General features: G+C 46.1%; 1 protein-coding gene across 2 annotated transcripts in view; it reads right to left on the bottom strand.

Moving 5' to 3' along the window:
* LOC143807196 (EP-cadherin-like) overlaps nt 1-13,369 on the bottom strand; it is a 40,414-nt gene that overhangs the window by 24,207 nt on the left and 2,838 nt on the right. Inside the window, exon 1 of one of the 2 annotated variants that reach the window (XM_077288486.1) lies at nt 297-321. The exons of the other annotated variant lie outside the window; for it this stretch is intronic. Coding sequence (XP_077144601.1) covers nt 297-306 — 10 coding nt within the window. The 5' untranslated portion in view covers nt 307-321. Of the gene's footprint in view, nt 1-296; nt 322-13,369 lie in introns of those variants that run through there. 2 annotated transcript variants of the gene reach the window in all.

Below are 13,369 nucleotides of genomic sequence, written 5' to 3'. Positions count from 1 at the left end.
GGAAGGGTTTATACCAGCGGCTGCAGTGTTAAACGATCACTGATCAGTTTGCAGATTGGCAGTCAATCAATAGGCAGTTTAAGCTGGATTCACATTGTCCAATTATCAGGAAAGCACTGTGGTAAGGATTGCATTGTGTTCTCTAGGGCCCGCTTTTCTTCTATGACACCTATCTGGGAAAATTGGGAGGCCAATACTACCAAAATTAGTGTTAGAAATTTATAAAGCCCTCCTCCCGGCAAGGGTTTTATCCTCTTAATATATTGCAGTCATGTTATATAGCACTGTGTACTTACAATTGCTCATTTTGTCTTTCTACCCAGATAATTCTTCTTTTCTCTGCCTTTATATGGAAACAAAGTGTAACAACTCTGCTGGCATCACGGCATGGCCTCGCATTTCTCACACTATCTTACCCACTGCTCCAGGTCATGATGTGGTTTCTGTTTCTTGCCAGCTCCATGTTCTGTGTCTCTGCATGCTTCATAGTTCTGTGTATAGAGGGGCGGCGCCTGAACTCTCTGGTTCTTATAGGAATCAGGTGCATCTGTCCAATCTGTTCCTGACCAATTGCCAGGAGACCTCCAGTATTTAGTTCAGCTCCACCCAGTGGTCTGTGCCTGTGCAATGTGTTAGCTCAGTTAGGGCCCCTTCACACTGTGCAATCAAAGTCTGAACGAGCGTTCGATTTGTGACGTTTATCCGTCCTCGTTCCGAGGTTGCAAAGTGTGACATGGCGTTACGATTTGCGACGCAGCCCAGCATCGTACGATGTGAAAGAAAGAGCAGAACTTTCTTTCGTCGTAAATGTCTCGCTGTGGCGGTCGAAATCGTAGTATGTGACGGCGGTCATACGAGCTCGTAATGCGACTACGTGGGTTGGGCTTCCGCATACCTGTCTCCTGATTGGGCGTGACGTTTTAGCACGCCCATGCTGGTAATACATCACGCTCGGAGTCGTAGGACTATGGCGGTGTGAAGGGTAGCGTACGATTGCGACGCGTGACGTTCACATCGCAACTACGTCAGAAAAAGCGTTAACATCGTAGAGTGTGACCGCTGGCTACGAGCTCGTACTGCGATGTCGAATATGACGCAAATGCGTCGTAATCGTAGCAGAATCGACCAGTGTGAAGGGGCCCTTAGTGTCTTGCTTCTGAGTTTGCCTGGCCTTGCTCTGAGTTAGCCTGGCCTTGCTCTGAGTTACTCCCTCTCTGGAGGATTCTCTGTGTTATTTCCTTGGTCTTGTTGTCCGCCCACCAGGAGGCAGAATATCCTGGTCCCAGTGTCTTTGTCCTTGTGTCTTGTTCCATTGCCTTGTCTGCACTTAGTCTTACCTCGGTCTCCTAGTCTTTGGCTTCCTTCCCTGTTGTCTTTCCTTGTATTCTCAGTCTGCTTACACTCCGCACTCTTGCAGCTCTGCCTGCTCTGAACCTTTGTGACTTTACCTCTGCTCCTCACTTCTGCGTTTCTGCTCCTTTCTACTCAGCTTATCTTCTGCTGTTGCAGTTCTCTTCCTGCAGCTTCTCTCCACATTCTTTGTGGCTCTGCTCAGCTTTGCTGCAGAGACCCCTCCCGCGGCTCCGCTCCTTGCGGTTCTACCTGGCTCCGCTCCTTGCGGTTCTACCTGGCTCCGCTCCTTGCGGTTCTACCTGGCTCCGCTCCTTGCGGTTCTACCTGGCTCCGCTCCTTGCGGTTCTACCTGGCTCCGCTCCTTGCGGTTCTACCTGGCTCCGCTCCTTGCGGTTCTACCTGGCTCCGCTCCTTGCGGTTCTACCTGGCTCCGCTCCTTGCGGTTCTACCTGGCTCCGCTCCTTGCGGTTCTACCTGGCTCCGCTCCTTGCGGTTCTACCTGGCTCCGCTCCTTGCGGTTCTACCTGGCTCCGCTCCTTGCGGTTCTACCTGGCTCCGCTCCTTGCGGTTCTACCTGGCTCCGCTCCTTGCGGTTCTACCTGGCTCCGCTCCTTGCGGTTCTACCTGGCTCCGCTCCTTGCGGTTCTACCTGGCTCCGCTCCTTGCGGTTCTACCTGGCTCCGCTCCTTGCGGTTCTACCTGGCTCCGCTCCTTGCGGTTCTACCTGGCTCCGCTCCTTGCGGTTCTACCTGGCTCCGCTCCTTGCGGTTCTACCTGGCTCCGCTCCTTGCGGTTCTACCTGGCTCCGCTCCTTGCGGTTCTACCTGGCTCCGCTCCTTGCGGTTCTACCTGGCTCCGCTCCTTGCGGTTCTACCTGGCTCCGCTCCTTGCGGTTCTACCTGGCTCCGCTCCTTGCGGTTCTACCTGGCTCCGCTCCTTGCGGTTCTACCTGGCTCCGCTCCTTGCGGTTCTACCTGGCTCCGCTCCTTGCGGTTCTACCTGGCTCCGCTCCTTGCGGTTCTACCTGGCTCCGCTCCTTGCGGTTCTACCTGGCTCCGCTCCTTGCGGTTCTACCTGGCTCCGCTCCTTGCGGTTCTACCTGGCTCCGCTCCTTGCGGTTCTACCTGGCTCCGCTCCTTGCGGTTCTACCTGGCTCCGCTCCTTGCGGTTCTACCTGGCTCCGCTCCTTGCGGTTCTACCTGGCTCCGCTCCTTGCGGTTCTACCTGGCTCCGCTCCTTGCGGTTCTACCTGGCTCCGCTCCTTGCGGTTCTACCTGGCTCCGCTCCTTGCGGTTCTACCTGGCTCCGCTCCTTGCGGTTCTACCTGGCTCCGCTCCTTGCGGTTCTACCTGGCTCCGCTCCTTGCGGTTCTACCTGGCTCCGCTCCTTGCGGTTCTACCTGGCTCCGCTCCTTGCGGTTCTACCTGGCTCCGCTCCTTGCGGTTCTACTTCTGCACTTGGCTCCGCCGCCAGCTCTTGGCTCCGCCTCCTGCCTGTCTGCACTTGGCTCCGCCTCCATCTCTTGGCTCCACCTCCTGCCTGTCTGCACTTGGCCCCGCCTCCAGCTCTTGGCTCCGCCTCCTGCCTGTCTGCACTTGGCTCCGCCTCCAGCTCTTGGCTCCGCCTCCAGCAGGTTTGCACTTGGCTCCGCCTCCTTCTCTTGGCTCCGCCTCCTGCATTTCTGTTCTTGGCTCTAGCTCCTGTGCTTTCGCTCTGCATCCGCTCTTGCGGTCTTTATCTACTTATTCCTAGGTCCTCTTGTCTGAACAGGTTCTTACCCGTTCTACATACCTGCCTGCAGACCGGTCCCTACCGGTTCTTCCAGTGTACCAGTCTTGTCCACCAGTCCTGCCAGAGAGCCAGCCGTGCCCGCCTGCCTTTCCAGAGAGCCAGCTGTGCCCGCCTGCCTGACAGTGTTCCTGTTGTACCCGTCTGCCTGCCTATGTGCCAGCCGTGCCCGCTTGCTTGTCTATGTTCCGTTCCCTGGTGGGATCAGCAGCCACAACCAGACTCCACCCTGGAGTGGTACCTGGTAGCTTCCTATTGCACAAGTCTGACCTCACCATCAGAGGCTCCAGCGAACACCTAGGAAGCTACTTAGTTACGCCCCTTCCAGGGAGGTTTGGTCTGTGGTCCAGTGGGGCCACTCCCCCGCACGCCCGCGCCAACCAGTCTGGGCGCGAGCATGACACAAAGTCTCTTGTGCATTTATAATTCCCCTCCTGACCCAGCTGTGATCTCCCCCTGCCAAGGACTTTTGCAGTGACTTATGAGTCACGCAGGGAAAGTTTACCTCCTGTTTCTACACAGAGCTTAGAATCTAGCCAGTCTCTTAATCAAGTGATGTCGTAGACCTAATGTAAAAACTGAATAATTAACTGGGTAGGAAAGCAAAGTGAGCAATTGTAAATGCACACTGCTATATAATGATGACTGCAAGAAACAAACAAAAAAAATTAGAGAATATAAATATATATATATATATATATATATATATATATATATCTCTCTCTCTCTCTCTGGGAGGAGTGCTTCTTTAAGTCACTGTATAATTCGGGCTCAACATTTATCAAACATGCACAAAAATATTACAATCCACCAGAACATGATCATCATGTCAGATTGTTTGCAAAAACATCCCATCAGGAACATGGCAGACCGAGTGCACAAGTCATATGCCTTAGTGTGCCAAAAGGGAATTTAGTTGATTGTATCATACATACGCTTAAGAGTTTGTTATCTAACCATGCTCGAGTGCTAATAGCACTCCGAAGATACTGTATGTTCAAGTCCCCGCATATCTCCCACGGGGACTCACATTTTTCCCAGCTAAAGACTCAGCACCAGAGTATGCTCAGATAACATCTTATCCTAGCACGTTCATGCATCACTAGTAGTTTTGGGATTTTTTTTTCACACTTTTCGTAGTTTCCCAGCTTCACCACATTATTAAAAATTGGGCAGAGCTGGGATTTAGTGGCCCATCAGATCCACTATACATTTATGCTACAAAAACAGCGTAAATTACACCAGAAACCTACTCCAGTCCATGACAGAGGTGTATTGTGTCAAGTCTCACTAATTTAGCACATCCTTCTCCAGCAGAGTCTGGACCAAGACTGGGATATGAAGTGTTAGCCAATAGTTGTGAATGGATTATATGCCAAGTTTTGATCCAGAAGACATTAGGAAAAATTCACTAGGAGGACTACCAAGATCATGCCCAAGCAGTACACAAACATGGGATTGAAGTGGGAAAAGTACTACCACCTTATTGGAGTTAATCATTTATAATTGCAAGACCATTGCAAGGGAATAGGGAAGAGACTTTACAGATTGCGTCCAAAAATCAAGAATATAGATGAAATTGAAACTGAAGTGTCCAAGATGGAAGAACCAGTTCTGAGCAATCATATCTAAAATATCACCAAAACATTAGTGAGTTATCTTTAGCGCTTGCAGACCAAGACATGAGTGGCCGCTTAATATACCGAGTACACAGGTAACTCACAGACCTCCAGGGCTGGTAAATGGAAAAAGAAAACCCACAGATGGTTAAGGATAGAAATGTGTTAAATATTCATAAACTTGCTTCTACATTGGCTCGAGAGCTTTTCAATTTTTCCATTAGTTCCATGACCATGACATAATATAGGGGTTATGCAGACATGTCAACATCTTTGTAGTCATAAATACAGTAACGGGAAGAGGCTCATGTCAACATTTCAGCCTCAATCATGGCAGACAGCAAGTCCAGATCTAAAAAGGCATTTATTATATCAGGTAATCCCACCAGAGATCCCAACCACTGAGAAGTGTGCACTAGTGAGCCGATTCAATTGTTTCTGGACTCCCCAAAACATTGATGGCAGGCGGCATGTCTAAAGTATTAATACATGCACCCCAAGTCCACGCAGAAAGTTTTGGAAATCTCAGATTATTGGTGAACCACATGGGCACGGTCACCGGTTACATTGAGTGGCATGGAATGTGATCTGTTTGGTAGATGGACCTGCATCTCTCAGATTCTTTGGCCTTCCCTTTAACATACTTCGGTAATCCAAGTGGTCACCGATCTTAAGAAACGCTCCCAGTCCAGGTTCATTTTCAGATGGTGTACTATACAGCACAGCTTTTCCAGTGCTACCATGTCATCACTGCTCTGTGTGAAGGGGGCTGGCTGGCAGCTTGTTTCAATAGCCAGTAACCCTGTGACCTAAAGGGGCCTGGTTTGTCCTTCAAAGTCAACATCTTTAAACCATGACTTTACATTTGTGCCAATTTAGTCAAAAGAAAAATTCCATATTTTAGGCCTCCGATATAACTTACAAGCTTCAGCAAGCGAGCAGCTCATTTAACTGAACTTGAGGATGGCAGGGTAAGAAGCTATTGTACGATGAAGCCCTGCTTGCATGGAAAGGAATGTGTTTGGGTTATGCTACAATGCATCTATCAGGTCATCAGTTAACTATTCCAAAGAAGAATGAAGAGCGCATGTAATCTGCAGAAACTGGAGGTCACATTCAGATGAGTACCGGGTGCAAAGAACGCCAAAAGAAAGCCCCGTGCCATCCTCACCCCTCAGTGTCTGTATTTTGCATGATTAAGACTGGGACGGAGCATCACTTCATTTCCAATTTAGGGCTTGGAAATCACTGTTTCATAGGAAACTTTTTGGGAAACTAGCACCAACAAATCCATATTGCTTGCAAAATCCAATTCACAGCAACATGCGTCATATTGGGAATTTCCTTCTCTAATTATAGGAGGCCACTTAAGATGTTCTCGTACACTGAGCGGCATCATTAAATCCCATATTTGTGCATTTTGCCATATTTGTGCATTTTGCTAACAAAAGCAGACAAGGTCATTAGATAACGCTTCCTGTAACACTCAATCGCCACGTCAAGGTTAATTCGCTGCTCGTTACTTTGCAACGATTCCCCAGGTTACAAATTAGAAGGTCTCCGAAGAAAGCTCCTTTCAACCACCCGAGCCAAGCAAGGCCCTCGGCAAAGCAACACTTTCCTCCAGCTCATATATAAACCGCTGGTAATTAACCTCCGGGACCTTTAGAAGAGACACTAATTGTGGAGCTTTCAACAAACCGATCAAAGTTACAGACAGGGGTCAGCCCATAGTCTCAAAGGATAAACTGTACTTCAAGACCAACATGGATGACCGAGAGAGCCTGCAATAGATGCGTGGTAGCCCAACATCACCCACCCTGGCATGCATGGTTATTGGGGGGGAAATGCACTCAATTCTAGACTTTTAAGGACAAGTAAGCATCAAAAGTTGAAAAGGAGGAGGGCTAAAAAGGTTGTTTAAAGAATGGATTCGGAGAAGGCAAGAATGTATGACCAAAAGTTGACTTAGCTGAAAACAGGAGCCTAAAAACACATACTGGGTCTTACAAGGCAGTTAGCACCACCTCCGCAAAAGTTCTTAGACAGAATGGAGCTTATACCACTTCCTTTTACATTGAAAAGAGGAAAACACATTGAGAAGGTGGTGATACATTGTGCATGACTACAGCGCTTCCTCTTTGCCAGTGCATGACCTATTCTGTAATCTAGCCTCATGCCTGCTGTATGTTTGTCAGATCCATCTCATCATATGACTGCACGGATTAAAGATGTGAACCAAGAAGGTTTTGGTAATTAATACTGGAAAGATGTACTTTTCAGTACATGATACCCATTACAAAGTTCCAACATGTTGAGGTTTAGGCTGTGTTCAGCTGAAGACAGTCAAATGTTTTTTGCCTCCAATGCTTGTAGAGATAATTGGGGAATATTAATGACAATAGTTTGGATTCACTTAGTTAAAATTTCATCATACTTCCATTATTAAGTAATCTTCCAAGCAGGAAGCTATCAGAGCGATCAATGCTAGGAACCTCAAATCATTTGCATACATATATGAATTAGCAGCTCCTTCGCAAGCCAGTGGACTTTTATGGGAGTGGCCCTTTAAGAGGGTAAACAATGGGGTTCTTTCCAGTAATAACTCTGCTCTGAGATCAGTATGGATTTGCACAAATATACTTTTATAGATCCAGTATCACAGGTCCAAAAAAAAATAAAAAAAAAAAATCATCAATTGCCAAAAAATAAATAGTGATTTTACTGCAGCATTATTTATCTGTACCTGGCAATGTGGCAACATTAATTCCACCTATTAAACCCAATAAATCCCTCCCTGGATCCAGCACGCACCTTCATCTCTGCAGTAATTGCCATCCCATAGCGAGATCCAACATGTCGGCTGTTTTCCATCGCCTGTCAAACCTGAGCTCCTTAGTTTGGGTAGAGCGGGGGTTTACTAGCTATAATGAGACCCAAATGATTGTAGAGGACGTAGGCCAACTGTCTAAACACATTAGGATTAGCACCGCAACATAAGTCAGCACAAAACAAAATAAATCCTGACAAGTGACACAGCAGATGTATGGATGATTACCACGTTGCTTCTTTAAAAAAAAAAAAAAAAAAAAAAAAAGCTACCCAAGATTGAGAAGGTGCAATCAATATTCAGTAATCCGAATACCCCCATTTATAGAAGGAAATTGCATGTAAATTTCCCAAATACGCAACCTACACAAGCAGGAGGCGACCTGATAAGGACAGCCATGCATAATGCTAAAAGTCAACCTGTCTGCAAGGAAGTGACAATCTAGTTTTAGGACCACCCATGTCTGCAAGAGTGGGTTGCCATGTAGAGATTTTTTTTTTTTTTTTTTTTTTTTTTTAGAAGTTGGGGGCTTAGCCAGGCAAGTTCAGTTCTAAGCAATTGGCTGTCCAACCCAAGATGTTACAGAAGTCCAAGCCAATTGGTTTGCAATTAAGGCCACAAAAGATAAATTTAGAGTTGTAGCAAAGATCTTGGAAAAAAATAAATAAATAAATAGGGATATATCTATCTATCATTTATCAGATGAGCAACCAGTTGTGATGATTGGAGTGCCATGTCCCCCATTTGGGGGGGGGGGGGGGGGGGGGGGAGGGGGGTTGGAAGGTTCATTGTTGTCCCTACCATTCTCTATGGAAATGCCAAAACAAATAGGACCCTTGTTATCCAGACCTTCGCAGTTCCCTGCAAACTGGACCATAACACTGAAAATAGTCACATGTTTACATATCCTAAAAATGCGCTTGTTTGAAGAAAAACTGTACTTTACTCACCTTCACCAGGTCCAGTGCCTGGTCTCAGCTCCTGTTTGCAGCGCTGATGTCATGTCCACAAGAGCCTCTTGTGCCATCTAGTTGGGCAGAACCGCCGAGCTCACCAATTGGCAGTAGTGGAAATTACAGCAGCGCTGCAGGCAATATATGACACCAGGATCAGCAGTGCTGGACCTGGGGAGGACGAGTAATGCTGTTTATACTTAGAGCGCTTCATACACGATATTGAGCCCCAATGGGACATACTCTGGATGCCCCATCAATGTGTCTTTGGAGTGTTGGAGGAAACCCATGAAAACATGGAGAACATATAAACTCCTTGCAGATGTTGTCCTTGGTGGGATCTCAACCTAGGACCCCAGTGTTGCAATGCAAAAAAAAAAAAAAGTGTACCCATGCAGGAAACAGCAAGCATCCAAGGGAATCTGCAAAACTAAATTCGAGTGGAGCATGCTGAGAATTGTAGTTTGCGAAGCTGGAGGGACCCTAGTTGCAAACTAAAGCTCTAACTTTTGCTATGAGCTTTAAGTTTAAAAAAAAAAAAAAACAAACAAACACGTTTATTGGACTATACAAAACCTTTGACAACAGATGCTGCAATTACTCCCACTCAACCTGTTCCAGGTAATACATAAAAAAAATAAAAAAAAAATATATATATATATATATATATATATATATTAAATAAATGCATGCAGATCGCTGTAAACATGGATTCCTCATTGCACACAGTAAGGACATGGAGATCGCCCAGCTGCACGAATAGTAACTACAGATACCCGATAAGGCGCTTCCTCCAGGGGAGGAGGTGCGTGTTTGAACAGGTGAAGCCTTAGGGATGAGGAGGAGGAGGGGGTGCTCTCACTGCTCCACTAACACAAAGACAAAACAAACCAGCAAGAGAAAGACCTTAATAGGGCAGAAGACGGAGCAGGCGATAAACTTATCACATAGCAGCGATCATTATTATTCCTGCTGACCAATCAAAATATAAGAAGTTTGGATCAGATTAGAAGCGGAGTTAAAGGCCCATTACAAGACCTCAGGATCTGCGTGGAGCACTTAGATGATGGATGCAGACGAGTATACAACCACAACATGCCATTAACCGTGCATCATATCTGAAAATCAATTCAGGAAATACAAACAACTGCACAAAACGCTGATACAGCTACATCCATAGACCAATAATAATGGCGGAGTGGAAGCCCCCTGTATATAGTTGGGCAAAGCCTGGGGAGGCACCATCTACACCTCCCAGGAGTTCAGGCTTCTTATGTGCCGAATGGCCATGTCAAAAACTCATAATAAAGAGCATTTAAGGTTTTTAAAGTCCATGAATGATCCAATTACAAATAAGACAGAATTCAGACATACGTCAAACATGGTTCTGTATGGACCATGATGTCCAGACTGACCACACGGGGACACCTGACCCAAACTCAGCCTCAAAAGGGGCATATCAGGCAGCAGAGCTAGGATCAGGGCCTGTTGTCAGTCCGTGCTCAGCGTTTATTTGAAGGCCTTAATTTAACCCAAGGACCAAAAGTCACAATGTCTTAAGAAAACCCAATGCAAAAGTTACAGATAGATCTTCATAACCATAACAACGTAGTGAAGTGGTGCCAATGATTACTATCAACCATAATGGAAGAGTTGTGCAACAGTTTTAAACTAGACCTTCTTATACAGGCCACCCGTGATCAGATAAGCAGATTTTACCCTGTCAACCAATGACCATTGTCCCAATTTATGACCACATCAGACAAACAGGTCATAGATAAGAATCGCCCAACCTGATCTTCATATCTACAGTCCTTGACAAATAACCTTGAAAAACCTAGACAATACTAATTTGGATGCAGGTCATAGTGTAAAGACACGCATTATTAAAGCAGGCTTAATCCAACGACTGCAGTTCACCATCTAGAGCCTCATTCACATGTCAGTGTTGCGCAACGGTGTCCATTTTTGCCATTAAGGTTTTCACAGTTAGATATGCAATTTCTTTACATCTTCTCCTATACTTTGCAATGTTAAATATGGACATCACACCGATGACATCAATAACCTTTATGAGTTTTCCACAGACTGATAGTGGGTGGGGGCAGTTTGCAGCAAGGAGAACAGATATCAGTTAGTCAAACAGTCATTGATCACCTGTCACATAGTTCATACACATATTAAACATGGCAGAGTTTTTGGGGGGGTTTTTTGGAGGCCATTGGTCAGCAGAACGACCCCCAAACACAATCAGGGAGAGAATGATAAGGCTGCTGGATGTAAAGGCACCCGTACACATTAGACCAGTCAGACAAAAATGGGAGGTGGACCTCCCACAGTAATGAATCTAGACACTGAAATTTTAACATCCAAACTTCCTTTTGATCGCAAAGTAGACAAGACCCCACAAGAGGTGTCGACACGCATTTGTATAGGGAGGGGAGCACTGATATAACCTAAAATTGCAAGATAGTCACATGACCACCTTTTGAAGACCTGATCATGCTGTCAGTTGGTGTGATAAAGTACACAAAAAAAAAAAAAAAAAAGTATCCTTTGGTGGCGCTACCCATTTGCAAACAGTCCTATGAGAGTGACAAATGCAGGATAAGTTTCAGTTTAGGACCTGCAGCCTATGGGTTCAGGACGCGTTTGTTACACTTAACTCCTCACGCACCTGGGCAAGAAGAACAATAATCCTTTTGTTAATAGCCAGAGAAGAGTCAGGTACTAGAAAAAAAAAATATGGAGTTTCAGTTACAGGAAGATGTATAAAAGTTAACAAGCCCTGTACAAACATGGGCACAAAGGGACATCTCACAGGACAGGGTAATGACAACCACTAGGAGGAGGATGGCCAGCACCCATGGAGAGAGGGGGATGGGAACAAGACCTATCAGGAACCTGGACAATGGCACCCTGGAGATTGCCTGGAACTAACCCAATTACCACTTCAAAAAGGTCATAACCATTCACATGGATTTAGTGTTTCTCTGTTCTAGTAACAAGATGCAGAGCCAAGAAGGAGACGATTAGAAATTCTTTAGCTTTTCAAGGTTGGGGGCCACATGACAACTTTTGTAGTATTTTCCCAAGACTGCACATAAGAATTGCATGCCATAGTTTTGCATCTCTGTTCTATAGAGGTCAATGGAAAAGTCGATAGAGTCCACTGATTAATTTGGAATCTGTTGTACGAGGATTCTGGTTTGCACTAGAGCAGCCATCAGCTAAAAAATGCCAAGCTATTCAGCTGCTGGACAACCTAATAGCTCAGCAAAGCAAAAAAAAAGAAAAAAACCTTACTCCATCTCTACTGGTAGTCACATTATGCATTGCTTATGTAGCCCCATCATGTTCCAACTCTAACGACATCACTGTCCCCATTGGGGCTCAATCTAGATTCCCCATCAGCATGTCTGTAGCGTGGGAGAAAACCCAGGGGAAAACAAACTCCTTGCAGATATACTTGATGGGACTTGAACCCAGAGTGGCAAGGAAACAGTGCTAACCACTGAGCTGCCCAAGTTAGCTGCATAGCAGTCTTTAGCTGCACAACACAGATCACCAGCTTAAAAGGGGACAGTTTGCCATTATGATGGCTTACTCTAAAGCGGCACCCTGGACTAGGGTTAGGTTGCCAGCATTTGGTCCACAAGAACCAACCGTCAATCATCTGTTATTGTCGAGCTAACCACAAGCGTTTTGTAACCCACAGCACCCAAGTAAATACATAATCTTGCCAAAGCCTCTAGAGGCCCAGGTTGCAGAACCTCTCAGACGAACAAGCCTTGATAGGCAGGGAAAGGTGGTCATATATTAGAAATTAGTTTATTGTTGAACAAAGATGATCATCCAACACTTTAGTCTGTATTGGATATATAGAAGAATTGGATGGGACCTCCAGGGTCATCTAATCCAACCCCCTTGTTCAATGCAGGAGTCACTAAACCATCTCAGACAGATGTTCCAGCCTCTGTTTTAAGACTTCCATTGAAGGAGAACTCACCACCTCTCATGGCAGCCTGTTCCACTCATTGATCACCCTCACTGTCAAAAAGTTATCTAAATATCTAATCTTCTTTTCAATGTTATTCCATTGCTTCTAGTGTTTACATGTGTAAGGCTAGTTTCACACTAGCGTTTACCTGATCTGCGGACTTCCTCCGTGAAGCCCCGCCCTCGGCCGCACCTCCGCCGCTAGCTCCGCCTACTTCTGCATGAGGCCCACATGCGACCTGCGTACCTATCTTTAACATTAGGTACGCAGGTTGTGCCGCTGTATGCAGATGCTGCTGCATGCGTCGTTTTGAAGATGCGGCGACCACCGTAGGACGCAGCCTGTAGCATTTTTTTTCCCGCATCGTCAAAACGACGCATGCGGCAGCATCCGCATACAGCCGCACGACCTGCGTACCTAATGTTAAAGATAGGTACGGAGGTCGCATGCAGAAGTAGGCGGAGCTAGCGGCGGAGGTGCGGCCGAGGGCGGGGCTTCACGGAGGAAGTCCGCAGCCTGCCGCAGATCAGGTAAACGCTAGTGTGAAACTAGCCTAAATGAGAATAGAGCCGATACCCCTACACCGACATCCCTTCATTTGTAGACAGCTATTAAGTCTCCATTTGTCAACCTTTTCGTGGATTAGCAAAGAAACTTTGCAACTTTAGGCCCAGAGGGACTTATCGATCAGCTTGAAAAATAATTTAGTGCTAAAATAGTCATCCGGCAAATTATCACATCTGTTGAGCATTAGATTAAAGGAGTTTATAAAAATTGAGACAACAGAACGATTTTGGTGAAAACATCTAATGTGTATGGGGGTCTC

The sequence above is a fragment of the Ranitomeya variabilis genome, chromosome 2 (assembly GCF_051348905.1).
Source record: "Ranitomeya variabilis isolate aRanVar5 chromosome 2, aRanVar5.hap1, whole genome shotgun sequence".
NCBI lineage: Eukaryota > Metazoa > Chordata > Amphibia > Anura > Dendrobatidae > Ranitomeya > Ranitomeya variabilis.
This window is presented reverse-complemented; position numbering and strand designations above follow the sequence as displayed.